Source organism: Columba livia, chromosome 22 (genome assembly GCF_036013475.1).
Source record: "Columba livia isolate bColLiv1 breed racing homer chromosome 22, bColLiv1.pat.W.v2, whole genome shotgun sequence".
In the NCBI taxonomy this organism is placed as follows: domain Eukaryota; kingdom Metazoa; phylum Chordata; class Aves; order Columbiformes; family Columbidae; genus Columba; species Columba livia.
The window spans coordinates 2,729,853-2,754,641 of NC_088623.1; the positions used below are offsets into that span (position 1 = coordinate 2,729,853).

At 57.8% G+C, this 24,789-nt stretch overlaps 1 protein-coding gene across 3 annotated transcripts; it reads left to right on the forward strand.

Moving 5' to 3' along the window:
• Positions 1-488: 488 nt before the first annotated feature.
• Positions 489-24,127, forward strand: TMCC2 (transmembrane and coiled-coil domain family 2). Of its 3 annotated transcripts, XM_005505303.3 has the most exons (5): positions 489-841; positions 8,711-9,217; positions 21,601-22,535; positions 22,767-22,902; positions 23,573-24,127. In XM_005505303.3, exons 1-5 carry the CDS (start codon positions 680-682, stop codon positions 23,882-23,884), a joined length of 2,052 nt encoding a protein of 683 aa, XP_005505360.2. In that variant the 5' UTR covers positions 489-679; the 3' UTR covers positions 23,885-24,127. The 3 variants fall into 3 exon arrangements, with proteins under 3 accessions (XP_005505360.2, XP_021147139.2, XP_013223383.1); XM_021291464.2 differs by lacking the exons at positions 489-841; positions 8,711-9,217 and adding an exon at positions 14,891-15,184; XM_013367929.3 differs by lacking the exons at positions 489-841; positions 8,711-9,217 and adding an exon at positions 18,128-18,269.
• The last annotated feature ends 662 nt before the right edge of the window (positions 24,128-24,789 follow it).

Here is a 24,789-nt window from a genome sequence, read left to right on the forward strand (position 1 = left end):
CGCCGCGGGGCTCCTGGGAACTGTAGTCCCGGGAGGCCGGCGGGGGTCCCCGTACACCGGGGCTACCGACCACTCTCCGGGGCCGCCGGCCATCCTGAGGGGGAACCGGGAGCCGGCGGGGGGACATCAGGTGGCAGCGGCGGGACCCAGAGCCACAGGCGCGCTGATGCAAAACGGCGAAACCTCCTCGGCGGCGGGCCGGCCCGGCCGCTCGGTCTGCACAGAGGGCCCGCGGGGCTGCGGGAGGCGAGGAAAAATGATAATAAAAAAATACAACAAAACGATATTTTTAAGGTAAAACAATAGGCCGAGCGGCGCGCCGAGGCGTCGCTCCGTAACCGCGCTGCGCGCAGCGGCGGGCCCGGCAGCACCCCGCGCCGCGACAGCTCCGTGCCGCCGCAGCCAATCGCCGCCGCCGGTCCCGCCCACCGCCCGTCGCCATTGGCCAGTGGTGCCGCCACTCAGGCCCCGGCGGCGGCGGCGGCGGCGGGGATGCCGATGCCGGCGGGTGCGGAGCCGCCGCGGCGCGGAGCCGCCGCCCGGCCCGGGCACGGCGGGGCAGGCGCGGGCGGGGCGGGGGCGCGCAGCCCGCGGGCCCCGCAGCGGCCGCCCGGGCGCTGCCCGCCGCCGCCGTTGCGGCCGTAGGCTCCCCCGCCTCCCGGGGATACGGCGCTCCGGTATGAAGCGGTGCCGGTCGGACGAGCTGCAGCAGACCGAGGAAGACCCCGGCGCCTCGGAGGAACCGCCCGGCCCCGCCGCCATGGAGGCCAAGCCCGGGGAGGCGGTGGCCCCCGAGGCGGGCGCTGTCCTACCGCCGCGCACCAAACCCCCCGACCTGAAGGTGAGCAGCGGTACCGGAGACACCGGGGGGCTGGCGTAGGGTGAGCTTCCCGGTGGGGTCACCAGAGGAGTGAGCACTCCTTAGGGTCAGCAGCCGAGTTACCAATGGGGCAAACACCCTATGGCGTTACTGTTGGGGGTTGCCAGGGGATGTATGACTTGGTGGGGTACCAGCATCGTCATACCCCAGTCCCCGCTCTGCTACAGGTGTGACCTTGGAGGATGTGAGATGGCTCCTGGATAAGGATGCTCCTAGGACAAGGATGCCCCTGGGATGGGGATGGCCCCAGGATGAGGAAGGTCCCAGGATGGGGATACTCCTGGGATGGGGATGGTCTCGGGATGAGGGAAGTCCCAGGTTGGGATGTTGCTAAATTGGGGATGCTCCTGGGATGAGGAAGGTCCCAGGATGGGGATGCTCCTGGGATAGGGATGCTCGTGGGAGGAAGAGGTCCCAGGTTGGGATGCTCTCAGGTTGAGGATGCTCCTGTGCTGGGGATGCTCCCAGGGGAGGGTACACTCCTGGGGTGTGGGTGTTCTCGCAGTGGGGCCACCTCCCAGGGTCGAGATGCCTCATGGTAGGTTTGCGCAAGCCCGTGTGGGGCCAGACACCGCCGAGGCCATGGCCCTGCTGCAGCCTGGCCACCAAGAGCATCAATAACAATAGGGTGGTGGTGGGAGAGGCGGGAGTACTCTGGTGACAACACCCACCCTTGGTAGGGGGGCTGCGGGCATGAGGGTCGCACCCCAGAGCAGGTCTGGAACAGGCTCTGATCTCCTGAGCAGGCTCTTTTAGGGTCCAGACGAGGGTGACAGCGCTGTCCCCCTGCGGAGGCGCTGAGCAGACCCCAGTGAATCACCACCAGAGTCACCCCGGTGCCGAGTGTGGACGAGATGCTGGGAGGACCACGGGCTGGCAGGATTAGTGCCGCAGCAGCCGGTGTGTAAATGGCCCCGAGGCTGCTCCTCCTGTGCCTTCGGGCTGTGTCCGGTTAATGAGGAAAACAAGTTACGCGGCACTGCAGCGCTGCGGGAGCGACGGGAGCTGGTCCCTGGCAGCAGGGCACAGGCAGGGATGCGGACAGGCAGGACAGGCTGGTCCCAGGTGAAACTGGGCAGAAATTTCCAGTGGGTTTGAAAGCAGAGCAACTCTGCCCCCCTGGCTGTTCAACAGGGTCCCGCTGGCCTGGATGCGGTTGGGGTTTGATGTTGCAGAGATGAATTACCTGCTTGTAACTTGGGGGTTTTGAGGCGCTGCAGTATGTCGCGGCTGCGGGCAGAGCGATGTGGCGGTCGTGCCGTGGTGGTGCAGAGGTGCCGCTTGTACTCTTTGGTTTCAAAAGGACCTGGACAAAAGTGGAAGGTTACCCAGGGGTGGCCTGGCATCCGGGACAGACCCTTGTTGTGGAGCATCCCAGGCTGTCGCTTTCCATAGCAGGTCTTACTGGCACGGTCAAGGTCACAAGGGAGCTGGGAAGCACAGCCAGGTCTGCCAGGCTGCTGCCGTGCCTGTTTGCATCCCTTCCAGAAAGGCAGCCAGGAAATGAAAACCCCCATTCCCATAGAACTCGCCCCGTGGTTGCAGGACACTGCTCGCTGTGACACATGGTACCTTCTCCTCAATGTCCGAGCAGCCACTCCTGCTCCTGAGGCCGTTTTGGCTTCACTGGCATGATGTACAACTGCTGCTGCTGCCCTAAAAGCAGCTGGAGGCCAGAGCCCCATGCCAGGGGAAGGCACATCCATAGGGATGTGGTGCTCTGGGCCACCCGAGGCTTGGTGGGACGGGACTTGCTTACCTCAAGGAGGCTCAACTTGTCTTGGCCAAGGTGTTTTTTCTCATCTGCATCATCCCCCAGCTTCTCCCACCTTGGGGCCCCTTTGACCTGCATAGTGAGTCTGAAAGGGGTGGGAGCGTGGGGCAGCTTGCGATGGGGACAGTCACCACACCAAGGGACCTTGGGCGGCACGTCCAGCTCTGGGCTGGAGCTCAGCCTGGTCTGCAGCCCAGTCCCACTCGGAGCAACAGCAGTAGCCAAATGCCCATCGATTTTATCGATGCGAGGATGATAGCCTAATGCAGGTTTGCTTCGCCGTGCTCACCTTTAACGCATTTGTAGCTCAGCAATTAATAGCCTGCACAGAGCGAACCCTCAAGCTCGCTTTGCCAGGCAGAACGCATGAAAAATTGCGTCTGGGTGCTGCCCACAGCTTCCGCGGCAGAGCCAGGCGCTCTGCCTGGCCCTGCCACAGACACCACCCGTTCAGCCGCTTCACCTCCTGTTGCTACGATTAGTGGCATCATTAATATAATCTTAAAGTTTTCCTGCCCCAAACCCCCCCTGGAGCTGCTGTCCCTGCTCTGCATTTGCCACGCACCAAGACCCACAGATTTATCTCCCCGTGCGCCATGAACAAGGATCAGAGGTAAACTTTTCTTTGCAGCCAGCTGCAGATGGATTTGAGCTGGCAACCTGGAAACAACAGTCTGCCTCGTGTCATCTCCATCCCCTAACCCTGGCAGATCCACGGCAGCACTCCCTTCCCCAGCTCCTTTGCCGAGAGCGAAGGCTCCATTACGAGATAAAAAAAAGGTCTGGCAAGAAGCAAAGCAGATGCGTGACACATAGTTCTGCTCAAAAATCTGTTGGGTGGCAGGGATTGCTGCGCCCTGCAGCAGAGTGACTGCATCCATACAAAACACTGCAGGAGGAGACACCTGGCCTTTGGCGGCTGCTGGTGTGTCCAGGTTGTCCCCGCACCGAGGTCATCACCTCTTGGTCCTGCTCCCACTTCCCCTGAGCATCTCTGAGCCAAGTGTTTTCCCTGGGTCTCTGTTTTCCCGAATGGGTTGATCTGGCCAAGGGCTGAAAGTTGAAGCCTCACATCGTTTCCATCTCCAGTTTCACCATCTCAGTCTTCATGGCTCCAGCTTTTCCCACCTTTGAAACCAAAAGCCAAGAGTCCAGAGGCACCGACCTGAGGCCTTTCCTCTTCCCAGGGCCTGATCCAAACCCCACATCCATGGACAGAAAGTTTCTTTTGGGCTTTCCTTAGCTGGGGAGCCTCTCCTGGAGCTGAGAAACACCTCCTGGGGAGGAGGGAGATAAAGGACAAGGGGATGTCCCACCACAGGACGTGCAGTCCCCAGCACAGGTCCTGCCCTGAGCAACGAGGTTGGGATGGGGGTGGCTGGAGGGGATGGGGCGAAGCATTAACCTCCCATTTACTCACAGCAGGTCAAACCCACTCAGATGATTTAATTCTTCCAAAGGTCCCTCGTTAGGAGGGGATGTGTCTGGGGGTGGAGACCCCTGCTGTGGTTCAGAGGCCCCCCCGTGGCGATGCCTTTGCAGGTTGCTCGCTGCAGGGAGGATGCGCAGGACTCCTCCTCTCCATAAAGGTCACCAGCCCCTATTCTAAACCCTCAGGTACATTTATATTTAATCCCTCGCACGAACAATTTTCCAGGCATATTTTGGTCTTGAAAGGACACCGCCAAGGTGAGCCGGCTCCCCCGCGGTTAGCGGGATGGAGCTGTTGTCAAGCAGCTCGAGCAGGAGCTGTACGGTCCCTGGAGCAGCCGCATCCGTCATCCCCAGGAGCATTGCTCAGCAAAAGCTCTTGGGCTGCTGGTGGGGACGCCAGGGAGAGGAGAGCATCCTCCAGGGCGGGGGGACAGCGTGTGTCCCCAGGGTTTGTGCCAGGTGCGGTGCAGGAGTGAGAGCCGAACCAGCAGAGGCGGGCGATGCTTCCCAGCAAACACATGCTCAGGTTGGTGTGGGATGCTCAGCAGAGGCCAAGCGCTCTGTGCCCAGCTGACACCTGCAGATTTGACCCCCCCAGGGTCCCTGTCCTCCCTTCCCACCCAATTTCAGCTCTCAGCATCGGTTCAGGAGACACAGAGGTGCCGCTCGCAGGTTGATTCCCACGGGAGCACATCTGGCTCCTCTGGGCACCGGCAGCAGAGATCTCACCCTGCAAATGCCCCCCAAGGTCGAGACCTTGTGGGGGTCCGCAGCCCCCCCGGCTGGAGCCACAGCTGGACAGGTGATGCCACCCCCCAGATGTTATTCCAGAGAGCTGAAGGAGCTGCATGTCACTACAGCCTTTTGGTAGGGCATTAAACACCATGACTAACGGTTGTCACATGTTTGCTCTCTCATCCTGTCCCCAGGAGAAGCGTGTGTGGGGGAGAGCTTTATTTTCCATTTTAGAACATCTATACGTTTTCCTCGGCACTTGCGGCAGCACAAGGACTCGGGATGCTGGTGGGAGATAGGGCTGTGAGGGGCAGCTGGGCCAGCTGCCACCCATGGGGGACAACAGTGTCCCTGGTCCCCTGCTCTGGCTGTTACAATGGGGTGCTGGCTGGAATGGCTCCCCCCATGCCTTAAAATATGGGATGGGATAGGTTAGAATGGGATGGAACAGTCTTCCACTATGTCTGTGCGATGCCTCCAAAGAGCTGCAGAGCCTTGGCTGGAACCCCTGGGCACGCCAGGGGCATAAATAATTAATAACAATAAAAAGAATTGAGCAGGACTTCACAGCATGTGGCCGTGCTCTGAGGACACGGCAACCAGATCCCCTCCTAGCGCGCCTGAAAGCCGAGTAAGAGGTTTGGATGTCAGGGCAGAGCTGGGAAACGATTTGGCAAGAAACTGGGAGGTTTCAGAGCGTGTGGCTGTTTGGCAGCGGGAGGAACAGCAGCTCTGGGGACATTTCCCAGGTGCAATGGGGGGGACACGCAGCCCCTGTCTCTCCCATGGGACGTTACTGAAGAGCAGTGTCCCAGGAAGAACAGTCATCCAAGCCACTGTTTTCTGGCAAGATATGTTGGTTTGGGTTAAAATTAGGTTTTTTGGCTCTTGGCTGGGTGCGGCTTGTCCCTGCAGCTCTGGGTGGTGGGTTTGGGATGGGGGGGATTCATGCAGCCCCCCACTTGGCTTCTCACCTTTAAGAGATAAGTTCACATCGATGGATAGACATGAAAGAAAGAGGCAGAGAGTGCGACCATGGTCAGTCCAGGGCTGTGCTCAGCCAAACCTTGTGCCTTGGACTTGACCCCCCTGCTTACGGGGCCGTGGAGCACGAGCCGCTCCTTTGAAATCCATGGAAACATGTCCCTGCTGCCGAGCTGAAGACCCCAGCTGAAGAAACGAAAAAGACAAAAGAAATAGAGATATTTTTGTGTTAATCTTAGTGTTTTCCAGCTGGCCACACTGAGAAATTCATCTCCGTATCCATCGCATCGGTGATTAAGCAACGACTGTTCCAAAATAGCCCAGGCAGACGCTCTGTTCTGAGCCACGAGTAGTTTCGTGCCAGAAAAAATGCCTCTGCTTTGGAAGTGCAATAATATCCCAGAGTAACAGAAGAAAACAGCGTTTTTACATCAGCAGATTCTCCGCAATAACCGATGCAGAATGGCTTGTTCTGGTGAGCGCTCCCAACAGTTCTTTGCTGTAACGAGCCTGACGAGCCCCTGAGCCGCTGGGGGTCCAAGCCCAGGGCAGCAGCGCTGGGATTCCTTCTTGCTCCCCTTTTTCCCATTCACATCCCTTACCGTCCCACCAGGATCCCGTCCTGCAGAGCGCAGAAAAGGTTCTTTCAGGAAAAGCTGGAAAAGGCCTGAGGAGCGGCGTTTGTTTTCTTAAAAAAGGTGAAATTCTATTAGACTGAGCTCTTGGGTTTCCACCTCCTCACTACTGCTGGAAAAACATCCTCTTCTTTATTGCTGGCCTGGCTTTTATTTCATTTGCTTTACCCTCAAGGAAGAGAGTTGGTCATTTCTTTTCACCTGGGCCTTCTAAAGAGCGAACTGTGCATCCCAGGGCATGCCATACCCTCCATGGCAGAAATCTGTGGCTTTATAGTTATTACCTATCTAACGCTGCCTCTGTTTCCATAGAGACTCTATAAATAGAATAAAAATTTAAATCACAATTTCCCAAAGCAGCAATTTGGCCCTGTAGATTTATTATCTACTTCCTAGGAAAAACCAGAAGGGTAGAAGTTTTTGTTATGAATGGGTAACAGATGGATTAAAGGGTTTAATGACACGGGATCTAATTGCTGATTCCTTGTCAGCATTACAGGTGTGATGAGAATTAGGCCTTAATGGATTCGGACCTTGTGGCTTTAATACCTGGGGTTTTTAGGAGGTGGAGTCCTGTCTGTACGGCCATGAAATCCTCCGCAGCTTGTGGAGCTCATGTCTCAAACACCGCCGCTTTTCTAAACTCCGGGGCTTTTGCCAAGTGTCTGCTGGGGCTATAAGTAGCTCCTGGTTTGGAGCCGCTTCACGCTGGTTTTCAAGCACGAGTAAACGGCAGCAGCGGAGTTACGGGAACCAGCATCCCCGGGGAGAGTCCCAGCCCCGAAATGGGTGGTGAAATGGCCCTGGACGTCAGCAGGGTCAGAACTGGCGTCCTCAGGGGCTCAACCCCAAAACAGAGACAGAGCAACAGGGCAGACTTGTGCTTTGTGATCTGCTGCGTTCCCAATGCTGCTTTGGGAGGCGAGAGGATCTTTATGTGTCCCAAGATCATTTACTTGCGATGGACCAGGGAGCTGAGATCTGCTGAGCCCTTTGCAGATGCTGGAAGCTGCCCCAGTCAACCACAACAGGGGATTGCGGGGGCACGCAGCTGAAATCTGCCATGGATGCAAATCTAGGCGTTCCAGTGGCTGTGGGGAAGCCATTCAGGGCTGACCTGGCGGTAATCAAGAGCACGATCTGTTCCACCATCCATATTGCATGACTTCATCATGGCCAGCATCTGTCCCGATTCCCAGGAGCCGGCAAGAGGGAAACCATGTACTCTGTGGGAACACGAGTGTCACCCCCCTGGGAGAGAAAGACCCGGGGGAGCGTTGTGTCCCCGTCTTCTGCTGGAAGCCCAGTGGGGACTGGATTAGGTGGCACTGGGCCACGAGCTGTGGTTTCACCCCTGTAAGCGAGTCCAACCTGAGCTGTGCTTGAAGCTTGTGGAAAATTCCCCAGGGAAAAGCCCTCCCCGATCCCTCTGGGAGCACATTTTGGAGAGCAGGTGGTTCTTGGCAGCGTGTTGGTGGCCAAGGCTCCAAGGCTGGGACTAACCCTGGTTCTTCCAGCTAAGGAAAAGGCTGCTCCGTCCTCACTGCCCACAAGGTTGAGGTCTCTGTGGAGCACGTGGCGTTGGCTGCAGCAGGAGCCCACCTCCTGCCGTTGCTCTGAAGGGTCTTTCTGCTTATCTTGCTACTTTTTGTAGTGTCCAGCACCCATTAGAGACCCCTCTCTGGTGTGGAGAGCTCTCTTGGAGCTGCAGACCTGAGCTGTCCCAAGCCACCGTGCTCAGCCCTGTGTGTCATCCAGTCACAGAATGTCCTGAGCTGGAGGGACCCACAAGGATCATGGAGTCCAACTCCTGTCCCTGCACAGGACACCCCACAGGTCACCCCGTTGGACGTTGTCCAGTCTCTTTTTGAACACTGTCAGGTTGGGGCCGTGAAACCTCCCTGGGGAGCCTGTTCAGTGTCCAGCACCTCTGGGTGAAGAACCTTTTCCTCATGTCCCACTGACCCTCCCTGGCACATCTTCTGCCATTCCCTGGGCTCTGTCACTGTCACAGAGAGAAGAGTAAATGGCCACTGATGTTTAATACTTTTCCGTGGGTATAAAGTACAGTGCCACCAGCAGGGCTTATTCCCTTTCGCAAATCCCTTTGGACTGGTTTGGGGTCCCCAGAGCCCTCCAGAAGCAATTTAAGCCCTCAAGCTTCAGTGCTAGCCACGGGCATAGTCCGTTAGTGCCATGTGAGCCGAAGCGGTGTGGTGCCGTGTTTTGCTGATGGTAACAAAGCTTGCTTTCTCTCTTTTCCTGCAGAAAATCCAGCAGCTTTCCGAAGGGTCCATGTTTGGCCACGGCCTGAAGCACCTTTTCCACAGCCGCCGGCGGTCGCGGGAGCGTGAGCACCAGAACTCGCAGGACTCGCTGCCGCCGCACTACGGCGCTTCCGACCACGACTCCCCCGACGAGAAGGAGCGCTCCCCAGAGATGCACCGCGTCTCCTACGCCATGTCCCTGCATGACCTCCCGGCGCGGCCCACCGCCTTCAACCGGGTGCTGCAGCAGATCCGTTCCCGTCCTTCCATCAAGCGCGGCACCAGCCTGCACAGCGGCAGCCGGCGGGCCAAGAGCGGCTCTTTGGAGCCCCAGAAAGGAAGCCCGCACCTCGGCCGTAAGGCCCCCCAGGACAGCAGCCTCACCGCCATCCTGCATCAGCACCAGGGCCGCCCCAGGTCGTCCTCCACCACCGACACTGCCATCCTCCTGGCCGAGAGCGGGGCCGTCTACCTGCTCACCGAGGACACCGAGTGCCTGGCCGATAAGGTGGGGTTGTGCCGTGGGGACATCGCTATGGGGGGCACGGTGGAAAGGCTGGGCGTAGGGCCCCCCAAAATGCTGTTGGGAGGAGACCATCTCTCAAGGCGATGCCGGTGGCACCGGGTGCATGGGACAGCGGGCACACCTGGCTCCAGAGGCTGCTGGTTTGTTGCTCCTCTCACAGGGAGGTGAAGGCGGGGACGTTCCCCACTCTGATTCCCAGAGTGGGATTTGAGGGAGAGAAAAAGGGACCTGGCAAGAGCTCTGTGCCAGCGGCGTGGGACCCCACCACGGGGTCCGAGGGGATCCCGAGCAGCCCGGCTCCGGGCGTCTGTCAGGGCTCATCTGGGCGGCTGCACATCGGTCCTGGCTGAAGTGATTTTTTTAAACTGCTCTGCGCAGAGCTAATCGAGAGGATGGTATTTCCATCTAGTGTTTAGCCCTGTTAATTATGAAAGAGCTGAGATTAGCGTGTTGGCGCGGCACGCTGAGGACAAGGCGTGGGCAGGGAGGTGCTCTGGGTGCTGGTAGATTCTGCAGCGGCTTCTCCCCTTGGCCTTTGGAGCTCAGGGGGGTGTCACAATCTAAAACCCCTCTCTGCAGCACAGAGGGATAGATGCATCTTGTGTTTTTCTTAATTTGACGGAAAGGTGGTTCTTACAGGAGAAGCTGTGTAATAGGGATGGACAGAGCTGCCGGGGTGGGATAGTAGGGGGGTGTCAGGTCCGTGATCTCCTCCCCTCTTGGCACCGAGTCTCGGAGAGGGAAATCTGACCCGGAGGCTTCTGTCGTCCTCTGATCTAATGGAAAAAAGCATCAAGCAGATACTTTTTCTTTCTGTTTTCGCTCGGCAGTTTCAGCGCCGAGCTGCAGCTGACGCTCGCGGCTTTGCGACTGCTCCCCTGCCACAGGGACGGGGCCACCGCTGGGACGTGGGAATGTTGTCCCAGAGGATAAAAACATCCTTGTACTCACAAGACAGGGCTGCCCGGGTCCTCCTCTCCCTCCTTTACAATGTGCAGATCAGAGCACCCTGACCCTGGCTGTCCCCGCTAGCACAAAGCACCCCAACCAAATGCTCAAGCAGAGCTGGGGGCCGTTCAGGTTGTCCATTTGAACATCCACAGCCCGAATTTCTTCCATCTGGCCCATGGCATCGCCCTTGCAAGGAGCCCGGTCGTGCTGAGCCATCTGGGGTTACGGCCAAAACTTTGTGCCGAAGCAGTTTGCAGCGGGACAGAAGCCCTGGGAGGGAGGTGGGAGCCGAGCGGGTCCGTGTCCACTCACAGAGCGGCACAAAGAGCATTAAAAAGGGGATAAATAATTAACTACATATGACACAAAGAGTAATAAGAAGAGAGACGATACTGCGGCCTTTGTGAGGCAGTGGAAAAAATAACCTATTTAGAGAAACAAGAGTTATGTGATATTCTCATGGCATGTTATTTTTCCATAGCCCTGAGGAAACCCAGCCCCGGCGCGCAGCAAAGCGGCTCCTCGTCCCAGGGACGGCTGGTGCTGCCGTGCCCTGGGCTCCAGAACCTGGCACAGCTCCGCAATCGCTTCCCATCGCCCTGTCCCTCCTCCCCATTTCACCCTCTGTTTGGAAGCTGCTGCCCCAGGGCTGAACAAGGCTCCTGTGAAAAGGCCGTTTTTCCCCCCAGATATTTCACGCTGAATTTTCCACCCGTTGTGTAAGGGCCTGAGCACACGCTGGATTAATCCCTCGTGGGATCGCTCGGCCTCAGCGAGCGCTTTTTGAACAGCTACTGATTTTTTTTTCCCCTAATTAGGTCCACGCAGTTTTCCCTCCCATCACCTGCACCAGTTCCTTGCTCTGTGGTCCCCACCAGCACTGGGCCACCCTCTGGGGCCGGGCACACACGGTTCCTCCCCCCTGCACCCCTGAGTACCCCCAAGAGGCAGATGTTGGGGTGCAGACGGGGTGAGCGGGACTACGGCACAATCTGGGCATTCAGTGCCAGGCACTGGTCCTGTAATTTGAGAGATGCCGCGTGCTGCCCGTCACAGGGAGCGTCGCTGAGAAATGACCTGTCACCACCTGTCACTGCACATCGGGGACCAAGCTGGGGACAAGGCTTTGCTTTCCAGGATGACACCCACCTGCAGCACACGTGTTCATGGCTTCCCCACCTCAGCCTTCCCCGCCGTGCTCTGCTCACCTTGTGCATCCAAAGAGCGGCTCCCACTAAGGGTGGGGAGACAACGCGGTGGCCCCGATGTCCCCTGCCTCCCGCTGGCGATTGCACGTAGATTGGGCCTGATGCTTTTACCAGTTGACTCTGCTCCGAGAGCTGGCATTTGCTGCTTTGCTCTAGTATGGATCTCTGCTCGCTGGTGAGCACATCAGGTGGGCTGGGGGAGCCACTTCTCCCGGTTTGTGGGCACCAACGGCCGGGAACACCGCTGGGTTTCCAGCAGCCACCTTCCCATGTGTCCCAGCACGTGTGGTTCGCTTGCCCAGCCAAAGCGAGGTGGCGTCTTTGAGGTGTATGAGAGGGGATCTTATCAATGCTTACAAATATCCGCAGGGTGGGTGTCAAGAGGGTGAACCAGACTGTTCAGTGGTGCCCAACGCCAGGGTGAGGGGCAACGGGCACAGACTGAAACACAGGAGGCTCCATCTGAACATGAGGAGAAACTTGTTTGCTGGGAGGTGCAGAGCCTGGCCCAGGCTGCCCAGAGCGGGTGTGGAGTCTCCTGCTCTGAGACATTCAAACCCCCTGGAGCCACCTGTGTGATCTGCTCTGTGACCCTGCGTGAGCAGGGCTGGGCTGGGGATCTGCAGAGCTCCTGCAACCCAACCAGCCTGGGGTTCTGTGATTCTCTTGGTGTCGGTGCATCCCAGGGACCACGTGGCTGGTGTCAGCGTTTCACACAGGGATGTGCTGGCTGGCAGACGCGGTGGCACGTGTGACAGCGGTGGTGGCAGCGGCCTGGCCAAGGCAGGGGGAGGCTGTGAGCGGGGACTGCGCGTGGCCCTGGGATCGTGCTGGAGAGCCTTGTCCTTATGTCACTAATCTCCTCCTGGTGACCCGCCAGCACCTCATGGGACAGACGGGCATTACTGCCGGGACAGCGGCAGCGGCCGTGGGGTCTCCCCGCGGCCTCCGATCCCCTGCGCTGGCGACAGCGGAGCAGTGCTGGCGGGTCACAGCGTCCTGGGGGGACCCTCGTCCCCATTGGGGCGAGCAGAGCTGGAGCGGGGCGGGCGCGGGGTTCTGTGCCTGGTGCTGCCGGGGAGCTGCGCGGACGCCTGCGGGGACTGCGGGATGGTCCATGTCCAGGTGAGCCCTCCGCTTCCACCGGGCCCCCACTAAACCCCCCCGAGCAGCGGCGGGGAGCGAGCGGGCTGGCGCCGCGGGTGGTGGCCGTTAGAGGGCAGCGTTACCGCACCGGAGCGTAGAGGAGTCTGTCCGCACGTACCCCCAGCCAGCTGCTCCCGGCTGTCCCAGAGGGATCCGCTCACAAGTGTCACAAGGGCAGCAAGCGCTCAGTACAGCCTGCCAAGCAACCCCCGGCGCCTTGCCTCGATTTCCCCAGCTGGCAAGAATGGGGGTCGTCAGCAGGTCAGAGAAGTTCTTCTGCCCCTCTGCTCTGCCCTGGGGAGACCACACCTGGAATATTGTGTCCAGTTGTGGCCCCTCAGTTCCAGCAGGACAGGGAACTGCTGGAGAGAGTCCAGCGCAGCCACCAAGATGCTGGAGGGAGTGGAGCATCTCCCGTGTGAGGAAAGGCTGAGGGAGCTGGGGCTCTGGAGCTGGACAAGAGGAGACTGAGGGGGGACTCATTCATGGGGATCAATATGGAAAGGGGGAGTGTCAGGAGGATGGAGCCAGGCTCTTCTGGTGACAACCAGGGACAGGACAAGGGGCAATGGGTGCAAACTGGAACACAGGAGGTTCCACTTAAATTTGACAAGAAACTTGTTCCTGGTGAGGGTGGCAGAGCCTGGCCCAGGCTGCCCAGGGGGGTTGTGTAGTCTCCTTCTCTGCAGACATTCCAACCCGCCTGGACACCTTCCTGTGTAACCTCATCTGGGTGTTCCTGCTCCATGGGGGGATTGCACTGGATGAGCTTTCCAGGGCCCTCCAACCCCTGACATTCTGGGATTCTGTGATTTTGTGGCAACCAGGGCCAACCTTGCCTGTGTATCGGGTGAAATCTCCTTTATCTCTTCGCTGGTGGAGGCAAAGCACATCCTCCTCTCCCATCCAAACTTCTGGTGAGTTCTGGTGTTAAAGTCCCAGAGGAAGGAGCCAAAATAAGCCAGAGGTGACTGCAAAAGTAAGCAGAGGGAATGAGGATGTAAAGCTGCCCCCACTGCATTCCCCCAGCATCTGGGCAGGGTCCCAAGGGGGTGATCTGGGGAGCACCTGTGTGCAGAGACCCCAAGAGTGCCAAGGGTTTTCAGGGGGGATTGCTGACCTTGGCTGCAAACTGAGCTCCTGGCGGGCACGAGAGCACTTTTGTCCAGGTCGGCTCCCATGTCTCTGCCTCCGTGTCCCCATGTGTCACAGGGGAATAGGAGCCTGTGAGTGCAGGGGGGTGGTGGAAATCGGTCCGTCACCCACATCGGGATGGTGCTTCGAGGAGCTGTTTGGGAAAAGCAGGTAATAGCTGTGAAGACAAAGATACCCAAGATTGCTGCTTAATTAATTCAGGAGAAGAAGAATATCAGACTCTCGTACTGATTCACCCCCTAGCAAAAGACATCGTGTTCCTCAGCCTTCAGTGACATATGGCTGTTGTTTCCAGCCCACCAGCAGCTCCCGCTCCCAAGCACCGCCTGTCCCCGGGGGTTTGAGTCAAGCAGGCGGCTGGTGCACGGGGTGGATGCCCAGGGCAGAATTGGGGGAGCAAGGGGTCCTGTCTGTCCCGCAGTCTGTCCTGCCTGTTCCCTGCCGCTTGGGTTGTAGTTGAGAGTGGGATTTGGCTCAGGATGAGAGAAGCGGGGTCCTGCCTTGCGACTCCTCACCCCACTGCAGCTCTGCCTCTCCCTGCCTTCCCCCTCTAACCCTTCCTACAAAAGATGCTCAAAATCCCCCCCGGCTGCCTAAGCACCTTGTTAGAAGCACCAAAACCCAGCTGCAGCGTGGGCTGGGGGCTTGTGCTTGGTGGTTTTAATGTTGTGTCACCCAGAAAGCAAAATAGCACTGTTGCTGGAGCTCCCGGGGTTACTCCCTCCGGTAAAGACAATTTCTCTAAAGATTCTCCAAGTGTAGGAAGGACTGTGAATAGCTTCACCCACAAGAGGTGGTCACTGAAGCATCTCCACAGAGGCGTCCCTCCCGGTGACCTGCAAGCCCCCAACCTGGAGGATGCAGTTTTGGATTAGGAAATGTGGGGGGCACCACGCTGTGAATGGGCACAGGGACTCCCCAAGCCCAGGGCAGGCAGTGGGGATGGATCCCCGTCACCCCAGCGATCTACCCATCTGTACCCACACGCTTGCTCTTCCCTGGGTGCCGTGGCAGGAACACGCTCCCTGCCTGTTGCCAACTGGGAGCCCCACGGGGTGGTGGCACCGTTAGAGGCACCGCGATGGCTGGTTTGCTCATTCTCTGCATGGCTGGGAAGGCAGCCCGGTGAGGCAGCGCTTGGCGGTGCTGTTTGTTCTCCCAGCACAGTTGGAGGAACAGGACCGGCCCCTGCGAACACCCAGCATGTTCCAGCTCCCCCCAGGCTCCCTCCCTGCTCACCAGCCTGCGCTGCTTGTTCCCGGCTGCCTCAGAGCCTGGCGGTGCCTCCTCCGCAAACACACGCCGGAGGATCCTCTGCCCCTTCGCCTCCCGAACCGCAGCCATGACCGAGGGAGAGGACCCGGCCTCGCGGAGCACCGGCCCAGCGCTTTGCAGGGGCGACCAGGGCATCCTCATGCCAGAACCACATCCTCCCGACTCCTGCGCTGGGAAAAGGATATTGCTCTTAAATTCTCTGCTGGGTGTCTTTGTAAGTAGCTCCCTCCACGCTCCTTCCTGCCGCTAAGCGAGGACTCGGGATGGCCAGGAATACAGGGTGAGGAGCAAGGTGGTGCCAGTAGGTAAAGGTCAGGCTGTTGCTTGCAAGGGTTGAGGTCTTGGCCACTTGTTTTGGCCACCAAATGCCCTGGGGGACATGAGGTTAAGGAGCAAGATCTTCACCTGTATCAGCATCCTGGCTCCTGATGATCCATACGCAGCTTTTCCAGCCTGGTTGAGGACGCGCTAGTGCATCTTGGCTGCTCTTCCTCCCTTTTTCAGTAGCGGCTTCTCTACGCTAAGCTCAAGCCTTGTGTGTTCCTGCTAAGCCCAGCTCTGGCTGCTGCCAGTACTGGCCAGCAAAGGCAGAACCCGAGTCCAGAATTTGCCTTGTGTTTGTGTTGCATCGCCAGATGACCTGTCTCTTGGTTGAGATGCTCAGACCAGGACTTTGTGGGTGTTCAGGGCCAGATGCTGCACCACTCAGCACCGGTACACACATGTCCTGTAATTTTGTGTCTATCCAGGGGTTTCCTTTGCATAGGATTCGGGTTTTATTTTTAAATTTACCTCTTACAGGCAGGCCTGAAAAACGTAGCTGCCACTTTCTAAGCGCTGGACTAAATCTCCTAAAGCAGAGCTGGTGCTAAGGATAAGGGGGAGTCCACCACCAACCTCTTGGGTAATTTCCATGCAAAAATCCCCATTTTTCCCATGCAGGTGGGGTTTTTGCATCTTGCCAAAGGGGAAACACAGCACCACTGCTCCACCTTGCTTTACTGGGGCACTAATAGGCTACGTTCTTGCTTCTGCAGTTATTTGCTAACCCTAAACTTGCCCCTGTGCTGGGGAGCTGAGAACAGGAGGTTTCCTATGAATCAATCTGCTTGAGGTCCCCAGTAAATAAAAGGAAAACGCTCTCCAGGTCTCATAGCAGCAGCTTGCCTGCAAAGTCGCGTCCCGAGCATTCTGGCTTTTATCAAACCATCACTTCTTGAGCCTCCTCTGGGGAATTCTGTGCTCCTTTGGTGGCCAGGGACAGCCTGGTGGGTCAGGCAGGGTTTGCCTGGGGGCTGTGAGCTTGGCAGGAGCTGCGGGAGGCTCGGGGGGGCTACTACTGTTAATTACAGGCTGGGAGAACCTGTAGCATAGAAGCAGAGATGGGCTTCAGGGTGGCCCCAGTGCTTGAAATAAGGGAAATGGAGTGCAGAGCTGGGAGCAGGGAGGGTGTTTTCCAGGGTGTCTCTGCAGCTGGGGATTGTTGCTGCCCTGCTGAGGTGGCGGAAGAGTGATGGGAAGTGACCTCTGGCTCCTGTGCTAAAATGAGAAGTGATGCTATGAGAGATGTTAAACCAAAGACGAACGTCTCTCGGTAACCTACCCTGTGTCATGGCCAGAGGGACCCACAACCCGGGGCTTGGCCAGGCTGCAGAATCCGTCAGAGCTGATGTCTCCTGGAAGGGAGGCATTCCCGCAGGGATGCCGTTGCAAAAGCGTCCACAACAGGGTTTAGGGAACTCACATTTGTGGGATACAAAGGGGCCGAGACCTGGGGACGGTGCTTTTGTGGAGCTGTCGAACCAAATCTTTCAGATCCATCCGTGCTGGCTCAGGTTGATGTTTGTGCTGCTAAGCCTGGGCAGTGCTGGCTGTGCTGCACAGCTCAGGGGTGCAGCGTGCCACCCAGAGCCTCTCCCACACAGGTTGCGTTTCCAGGGCATAGACGGATGTCGGGACAGCCTGACAGACGATGGGGCAGAGCGGTGCTCGCCTTGTCTCAGCTATGGGAGCAGCACCATCCGCCCCATTAAACATGCATCTAGGTCATGATCAGCTTGTCAGTCCAGCCTGGACGATTCCATGTGTGGCTGAAGGCACTTCCTAAGCTGTTGTCTTCTTTTCTGTTTTTGAGAAATAACTAAACCAGAGAGCTGCAAATGAACCTTTCTCATGTAGCCCATTGTCTGTGGTCACACGGATGCTCTGATCTGCAGCCGCAGTTGGTTTGGGGTTTCAAACAGCCCCAGCATCCCCAGGGTACATTCAGGGCTTTGGTCTGGCACAGCATAAGGTTCTGGGCTTGAATTCTGCTTCTCTCCATGGCTCTTATTTGGGCCCAATCCTCTGTACAACCCCTCAGGTTTGGGCTGAGTCAAACGCACAAGCTCCAGGGCTCCTTTCTCTCCCAGGACTTTGGTTTGGCCCCTCACCAGCTCCACCAGCCCTGTTGTAAATGCAGCACCCAGGGGGTGACTCCAAACCACCACCAGCTTCCACAGAACCAGAGCCTGCTGTCGTCCCTGCTTGCTTTTCAGATACCCTATTTAATACCTTTTAAATTGCATGTGAAGTCTCCAGCACTTGGTATCTGGTCAGCTGGCCGGATGCGTTTTCTGTGTGTTGCGTGTTCTCCCGCGGCAGAATCGGGTCGGTGACACCTTCCCCATCGCTCTCCACGGCGTGAGCAGGTTGGCAGCGCTTTGCTGGACCTGGGTCATAGCCAAGACACAACCTGGTCCTGACACAAGTGGCTTTTTGCTCCCTCGGGCTGCCCAGCTCCTTGCTCAGCAACTGTATTTTTCCCTGCACATCAATCCTGTGGAGGGTTTTGCTTTGTGCGTGCATCTCCCAGGCTCTCTGTCCTAGTGTGTGACACAGCAGATGACAATGGCCGGTGTGACCCCCTGCGTCAGGGCACAGGCAGCGTACGGGGCTGGAGGCGGGGGAATATCCCGCCACGGGGACGAGGGGGGGTTTGCATTACAGCCCTGAAAGCCGTAAACAGCTCCGGCAGATTTCCTGAGTCGACAATCCCGCCGCACCATCAGCTCCATCCCAGAGCTTGCGGGACGCGGCTGGGGACACGGGGACAGCCCTGCCAGGGGGGTCTGCAGGAGGGTTCTGCTCCTCCCTTCCCTCCCCGCTGCTCCCCAGAAACTTTGCTGCCGCCAGCTGCCGCGTTCCCCCTGGCCATGGCAGCCGGTGCGTCGCTGCCGAGCTCTGTGCCACCGCAGGGACACGGCCGAGCAGCCCACGCCGAGTAGCCCCGGGGGACCCGCGCCCAGCCCGCCATGGAGGTAGGTTCCCAAAGCCATCGGGCTTAGAATAAAACCACGGGGAGGACGGTGATGGGCAGAGAGACCCCCCCGGGGCTGTTGGTACCTGGGTTTGTGGTGCTCGGTGAATGAAACCCGCCAGAACGATCCGTGCCAACGCTGCGAAGATGGGGTGGGAAGCTCCGCTGCGAGATGAAACCCCGAGCCTGCCTCCCGGCATTATGTAAGAAAAATTATTCTCTGGCTGATAAATGAGCAGAGGCAGCTGCTGCCAGCCCGTTGTGCCTGTCTGGGACATGGACAGCATGGGGACACAGGGCCACCTGCTCCGGTCTCTGCTGCAGGCTTGAAAGGAGGGTGGGAAGCGTGAGTCAGGGCTCCTGCTTCTATTTTCAACGCCTGTGGTGGGTGACGCTGTCTGGTGGGAACAGCGGCTCCGCTCGGGGCTGCGAACGCACGTGGGGACGGGGCTGGGGACACCCGGAGCGTCCCCTGGAGCGCTGGGCTGATTGTGGTCACCAGCTGCTGTCCCAAATTACACTGATTAAATGCCCTGAGGAAGAGAGGCTGTGGAAGCACCCATTTTTAACAACCACCCCAAAAATCAGCCTCCCCGTGTCCGCTGCCCACCTGTATTTCTCTGCCAGCCGTGGCCTCTCCCTTATGGCTTCTCACGGCCACCAAGGGCCCAGGCCACGGTGACGCTGTTACCGCAGAGCTGCCCAATTGGTGCAACAGTTCCTTGGGTCTGTCTTGCCTGCCAGCATCCTTCAACAGCTTGGCGGCACTTCTTTTGTCCACTCTTGAAGGCTCATATGGTCCTTCCCATGGCTGTTTGGTCCCCAGGCTGTATTACAGCGGTCACCCTCACAGGGACAGTCCTGGCTCAGGGTGATGCAGCTACAGGGTATGGAACACAAAATAGTTCAGGGCACGAGCGAGCATCTCGAGAGCTCTGTTCTGAACTTTGCAATAACCGTGCGGCTTCTTAAGAATGGGTTTAAACCCCTCCCGGTCGTGGGTGTGCCGGGGGACCCACAGCCGGGGACGTGGCCCCGAGCTCCTCACCTGCCACCTGGGCTTTCTTCCATCGAACCCACAGCAGTAAATAAACCAGCATTGCATAATTGTGCCCGGCCGTGGCCCTCTAAGTACTGTTTGCTCAGCTTATTAGCTTGAGCCTTTTGCATATCTCAGCTCTCCTGGGTTGAACTCTGTTGATAAGAATAATTTTTCTTCTTGTGTCCTGCATTCCTCCCGCATCCCACACCAGCCCCTGCTCTCCCCTCCAAGCCTGCCTGCAAAACAAGCGCTGGAAACCAGCACTTTGATTTCAATGCGCCTATCAGAAGGTTTGCTGCATGTAGGGAAAGTGTGGCTTTTACTAATCCCCCGGTTAAATCCACTGCACAGTCATTTAGGCTTGCTGGGATTTAGCAAGCACTGTCTGTTAATACTGCAGAGATCAGTATTGTCTTTTGTTCGCTTGTTGTTTTCAAAGCAATAACCTGATTCATACGATGTGCCCCGTGTCTGAGAGAGGCCGGAGCTTTCAGTGGGCTTGGGGAAGGGATTTCACCCCGACTGTGTCAGCATGGATGGGCAGCCTTGGGTCTGCGCATTCACCACTCAAATATCCTCCCATAAATACATGCAACAGACTGGCTTTGCAGGGGCAAGCGTTTGGGTGATTCCCAAACCTTTCCCTGTTTGGAAACAAAGTTTGAGCGACTTCTCCCCTTCATTGGCTTCAGCATCTCCAGGGCTGCCTTTTCCTTTGCCACAGCCGGTTTGTCCATTACTGTACAGAGAATTCTGTATCACGGCGAAAAGTCTGTTTCCTGCTGCTTCTAATTTCTTCCCCTTGATAAGAAACCGAAGCGAAACCCTTCACGGTGCAGCTGGAGGGCCCAGCCTGGCCAAGCAACTAAGAATAACCCAGGAGCAGGGTCTGAAAACTCCGCAGGTTTGGTGGGTGTTGTTTTTGTTGCATAAAAAAGTGCCAATCCAGCTCCCAGTTCTGCTGGGTTTTCCCTTTGCTCTCATCCTCCAGCCCCATATTCCAGCAGTGTTTTTGCAATGGAGAGAGGATAAAGCCTTGAGGAGGATGCTGGAGGATGCTTTTTGCCTTCCCAAGGAGGCTCAGACCCCTGCAAGGTGTTGAAAACACCAGCACCCCCGGGCTCCCAGCAGCACTGGGGAAGGAGGACATGCAAGTAAATACCAGGAGGGCAGCAATGGTCCCAGCTTTTCCGGTGGTCCCAGCTTTTCCAATGGTCCCAGCTTTTCCGAGGACCTGCGGCAGATGGGAGTGTTGATAAGCAGCATCTTGAGAACATTCCTCCCTCCCGCGCAAGGCGTTTCCTGGTGATAACACACTCCTAAGTAACCATCTCGCAGCATCATCCCTATTAAAGGGTCACTCGGGGAAAGCGTGTTGGAAATGAGAAATTATTCAGGTCTGCCAACAGTATTTAACTATCAAGCAGCCCTTAATTAGAAGCCAGGAGCCATTTATACAACCACTGAGATTTGCATAAGAATCTGCTTATAAAACCCAGCAACTGGAAAGATTTAGTGATGTTTTCTTGTTAAGTGGCACAGCAGCGCGCTGGGGTTGGAGAGCGCGAGGCAGGACCCTGCGTTGCAGCCCAGGCTCTAACAGGGATTTTAAGTGTGGCCTCAGGCAAGTGATTTCTCTCCCAGTGCTCCAGCTTTTCCATCTGTGACATGGAAATCTGCACGTGTCCGAACTTTCTAGGTGGCAGCTTGTGTTTGCGGGGGGGTCTGGCCTTGCCAGGTGAGAAACCACGGCAAAGAAAGACGAGGAATCCCTTCACCTGCAGAGTGACCTGCAACTCTCGTGCGTCTAGGCTAAAAGCCAAGTCTGAAAGCGGGACTAAAATACCTCTGGGTTGCTCCGTTGCTGCTCTCGCTGCTGGGTTGATGATGGGGTTCAGTTGTAGCTCCTTTTGCCCCGCTGGCGCTGGGTGCCCGTCAGCCCCAAAACACGGGCGCTGCTCTCTGCACAGAGCAAGGGCAGAGAGTCAGAGTCAAGCTCCCGACAGCAGATGCTCCTTGCTGAAAAAACATTATCCCAAACCTGTCCTGAAATACTAATTATTTTGTTACTGCGCCCTCTAACTGGCATACCAGTACAGCTGGGAAGTGCTTAACCAGATAGAAAAAAGCACTTTTTGCTATTGTTCTGGTTAACTGTTCTCCCACCCAGCTCTTGCCCACCCCCTCCCTCCTCTGCCACCACCCCATTCCTCGCCTGCAGCCTCCCTGGGGGCTCCCTGAGAATTTGCTCGATCCCTTGAGCATCTCCCTCCTCTCTCTTTGCTGGCAGCTGGACAAGGGAGACGTGACAGCGCTCAACCTGCCCTCCAGCACCGGGCACGGTGACACCGATGGCCCCGTCTGCCTGGACGTCCCCGATGGCACCCCCGACCCTCACAGGACAAAAGCTGCCATCGAACACCTGCACCAGAAGATCCTTAAGATCACCGAGCAGATCAAGATCGAGCAGGAGGCCCGGGATGACAACGTGGCCGAGTACCTGAAGCTGGCCAACAACGCGGACAAGCAGCAAGCCTCCCGCATCAAGCAGGTTTTCGAGAAGAAGAACCAGAAGTCGGCGCAGACCATCGCGCAGCTGCACAAGAAGCTGGAGCACTACCACAAGAAGCTGAAAGAGATCGAGCAGAACGGCCCTTCCCGGCAACCCAAGGATGTTTTCCGGGACATGCACCAGGGTCTCAAGGACGTGGGCGCCAATGTTCGCTCCAGCATCAGCGGCTTCGGTGGCGGCGTGGTGGAGGGTGTCAAGGGAGGGCTCTCGGGGCTGTCCCAGGCCACCCACACCGCTGTGGTCTCCAAGCCGCGGGAGTTCGCCAGCCTCATCCGCAACAAGTTTGGCAGCGCGGACAACATCGCCCACCTGAAGGACACATTGGACGATGGGCACCCGGAGGAGGCTTCGCGGGCTCTGAGTGGCAGTGCCACCCTGGTCTCCAGCCCCAAGTACGGCAGCGATGACGAGTGCTCCAGTGCCACCTCCGGCTCGGCTGCTGGCAGCAACTCAGGGGCAGGACCCGGTGGCTTGGGGAGCCCCAAGTCCAACACGCTGGACAGCCACCACAATAACTTCGACACCATCCTGGAGGAGCTCCGGGAGATCAAGGACAGTCAGTCACACCTGGAGGACTCCATGGAGGACCTCAAGGCCCAGCTGCAGCGGGATTACACCTACATGACGCAGTGCTTGCAAGAGGAGCGCTACAGGTAGGGACGGGCGGGTGGCAGCACATGTCACCCAGGGTGGCTCTTTGGGGACTACAAGGCCACCATCCTGGGTTCGTTCAGCGCTTCTCCCATGGAGGATCACACAATGCTTTCCCTTCATCAGCCATAACCAGGAGGGGGTGGGTTGGCAGGTCCAGGTGGTTTCTCCAGTGTCAAGGGAGCTTGGGGGAGGTCCTGCCCTTCCCAGTGTCCCTCCACCCCCCCATACAGGTACGAGCGCCTGGAGGAGCAGCTGAACGACCTGACCGAGCTGCACCAGAACGAAATGACCAACCTGAAGCAGGAGCTGGCCAGCATGGAGGAGAAGGTGGCCTACCAGTCCTACGAGAGGGCACGGGACATCCAGGTAGGGGAGTGTGAGGGCTCAGCCCCCCATCTATGGGACGAGGGAGGGACCCCGGGCTGAGAGGGAGCGGGGACACGGGGGATCCCTTTCTCCAGCCCCTGCAGATGAAGTTCTTGCTGTGACGCTGTCACAACGAGCAGCAGCTAACAGCCGTGTCCCCAAAAACCTCTGTCTGTGCCCCAGCGAGTCCCCAGGTGCTCAAGGCAGCACAAGGCTCTGGGGGGATGGCTGCAGCGCTGGGCTGTTACAAGCCACGTGTGGGTCACCACAGTCCCTGCTGTCCCAGTTTGGGTCACCTCCCCTGCTGCAGAGCGTACCCCTGGCACCAAGACCTTCCCCAGCGCAGGCAGAGTGGGACAAGGGCATGTCGTGGGCATTGCATTGTCCTTGATCTCCCGGAGCTCCTCCAGGATGGTGTCGAAGTTATTGTGGTGGCTGTCCAGCGTGTTGGACTTGGGGCTCCCCAAGCCACCGGGTCCTGCCCCTGAGCTGCTGCCACCAGCTGAGCCGGAGGTGGCACTGGAGCACTTGGCATTGCAGAGGGAAACCCCTTCCCAGGCAGGGCGGTCACTGTGCATTGGAGCTATGCAAGGTCTGAGAGCACGGGGCAAGTACCAAAAGCCCTTGTGGGACACCCCCGAGGCCACTGACCTGTCCTGTCCCCTCACAGGAGGCGGTGGAGTCCTGCCTGACACGGGTGACCAAGCTGGAGCTGCAGCAGCAGCAGCAGCAGGTGGTGCAGCTGGAAGGGGTGGAGAACGCCAACGCCCGGGCGCTGCTGGGCAAGTTCATCAACGTCATCCTGGCCCTGATGGCTGTGCTGCTCGTCTTCGTCTCCACCATCGCCAACTTCATCACCCCCCTCATGAAGACCCGCATGCGCATCCTCAGCACCGCCCTGCTTGTCCTCTTCCTCTTCTTCCTCTGGAAGCACTGGGACTCCATCACCTACTTTCTGGAGCACATCCTGCTCCCCAGCTGAGCTGCAGCCTGGAAAGCCACCCCCCGGGGTTTTCCGTTTCCCACAGAGGAGGGAGTTGGGGGGGCCAGTGGTTCAAAGCCTTCGGGTTTTTTCTTCACACGCTCAGTTCTGTTACTTTCCTGACCCTCCATTCTCGCTGTGGCCGGCAGCGATTGCTCAGAGCACGGCATATCGGAGCCGGGATCCATCAGTCCTCTGCGATATTTGGGGAGGGTGGGGAACAAAGAGCAGTTTTTGGAAGAAACCGGTAATTGATGGAGCGCTGGGTTTTTCTAGGGGTTTGGGGTTGGTTGTTTTTTAAGGTCATTCTGTTCTGAAAGGCCATGGGAAGGTCTGTCAGTGGGAAGGGTTGAGCTGGACCAAACCCAGCTCCAGAAGAACTTTCTGCAGAGGGAAGAGAGGGGTTAGTTGGGTCTGGGTTTTCCCTTTCATCCTTGAAGACCAAGATGGCAAAAAGCTCAGGCACAGGATGGAGCGAAAGCAAAGCACGTGGGGAAGGAGAAAGCAAGTCTGAGGTGAACGCAGCAGGACATGCACATCCCACCAACCTCTCCCAACCACGTCACAGCCCAGCCAGGACAGAGCGGGGCTGTGACATTGTCCCCGTGTCCCCACGGGAGCCTGGGCAGACACAGGGGACCTGATGCTGGGGATAGCACTGGCACCAGTGAGATCCCCCCTCCACCGCTTTCCCTTCATTTATTTATTTCCCCCTCCTTCGGCTTTAGTTGATTTGATCTCTTCAGGGACACCTGGACTTGCCAGCATCACTCCTCTGAGTTTTGCAGCCTCTGCACCGTGTCGTGTGTGTGCGTGTGTGCGGTTTTTAATTTAATTCAAGACTCTCTTTCCATTTGTGAATCAAAGCTGGTAGAGCAGGAGGAGGCAAGCAGCTGCCTTCCCGG

What these genes read in the sequence shown, in the direction of transcription:
- TMCC2 (XM_005505303.3), top strand. Translation starts at nt 680, where the DNA reads ATGAAGCGGTGCCGGTCGGACGAGCTGCAGCAGACCGAGGAAGACCCC. An exon ending in CCAAACCCCCCGACCTGAAG is followed by an intron (nt 842 to 8,710) that starts GTGAGCAGCGGT and finishes CTTTTCCTGCAG; the next exon opens with AAAATCCAGCAGCTTTCCGA. An exon ending in AGAGGGCACGGGACATCCAG is followed by an intron (nt 22,903 to 23,572) that starts GTAGGGGAGTGT and finishes GTCCCCTCACAG; the next exon opens with GAGGCGGTGGAGTCCTGCCT.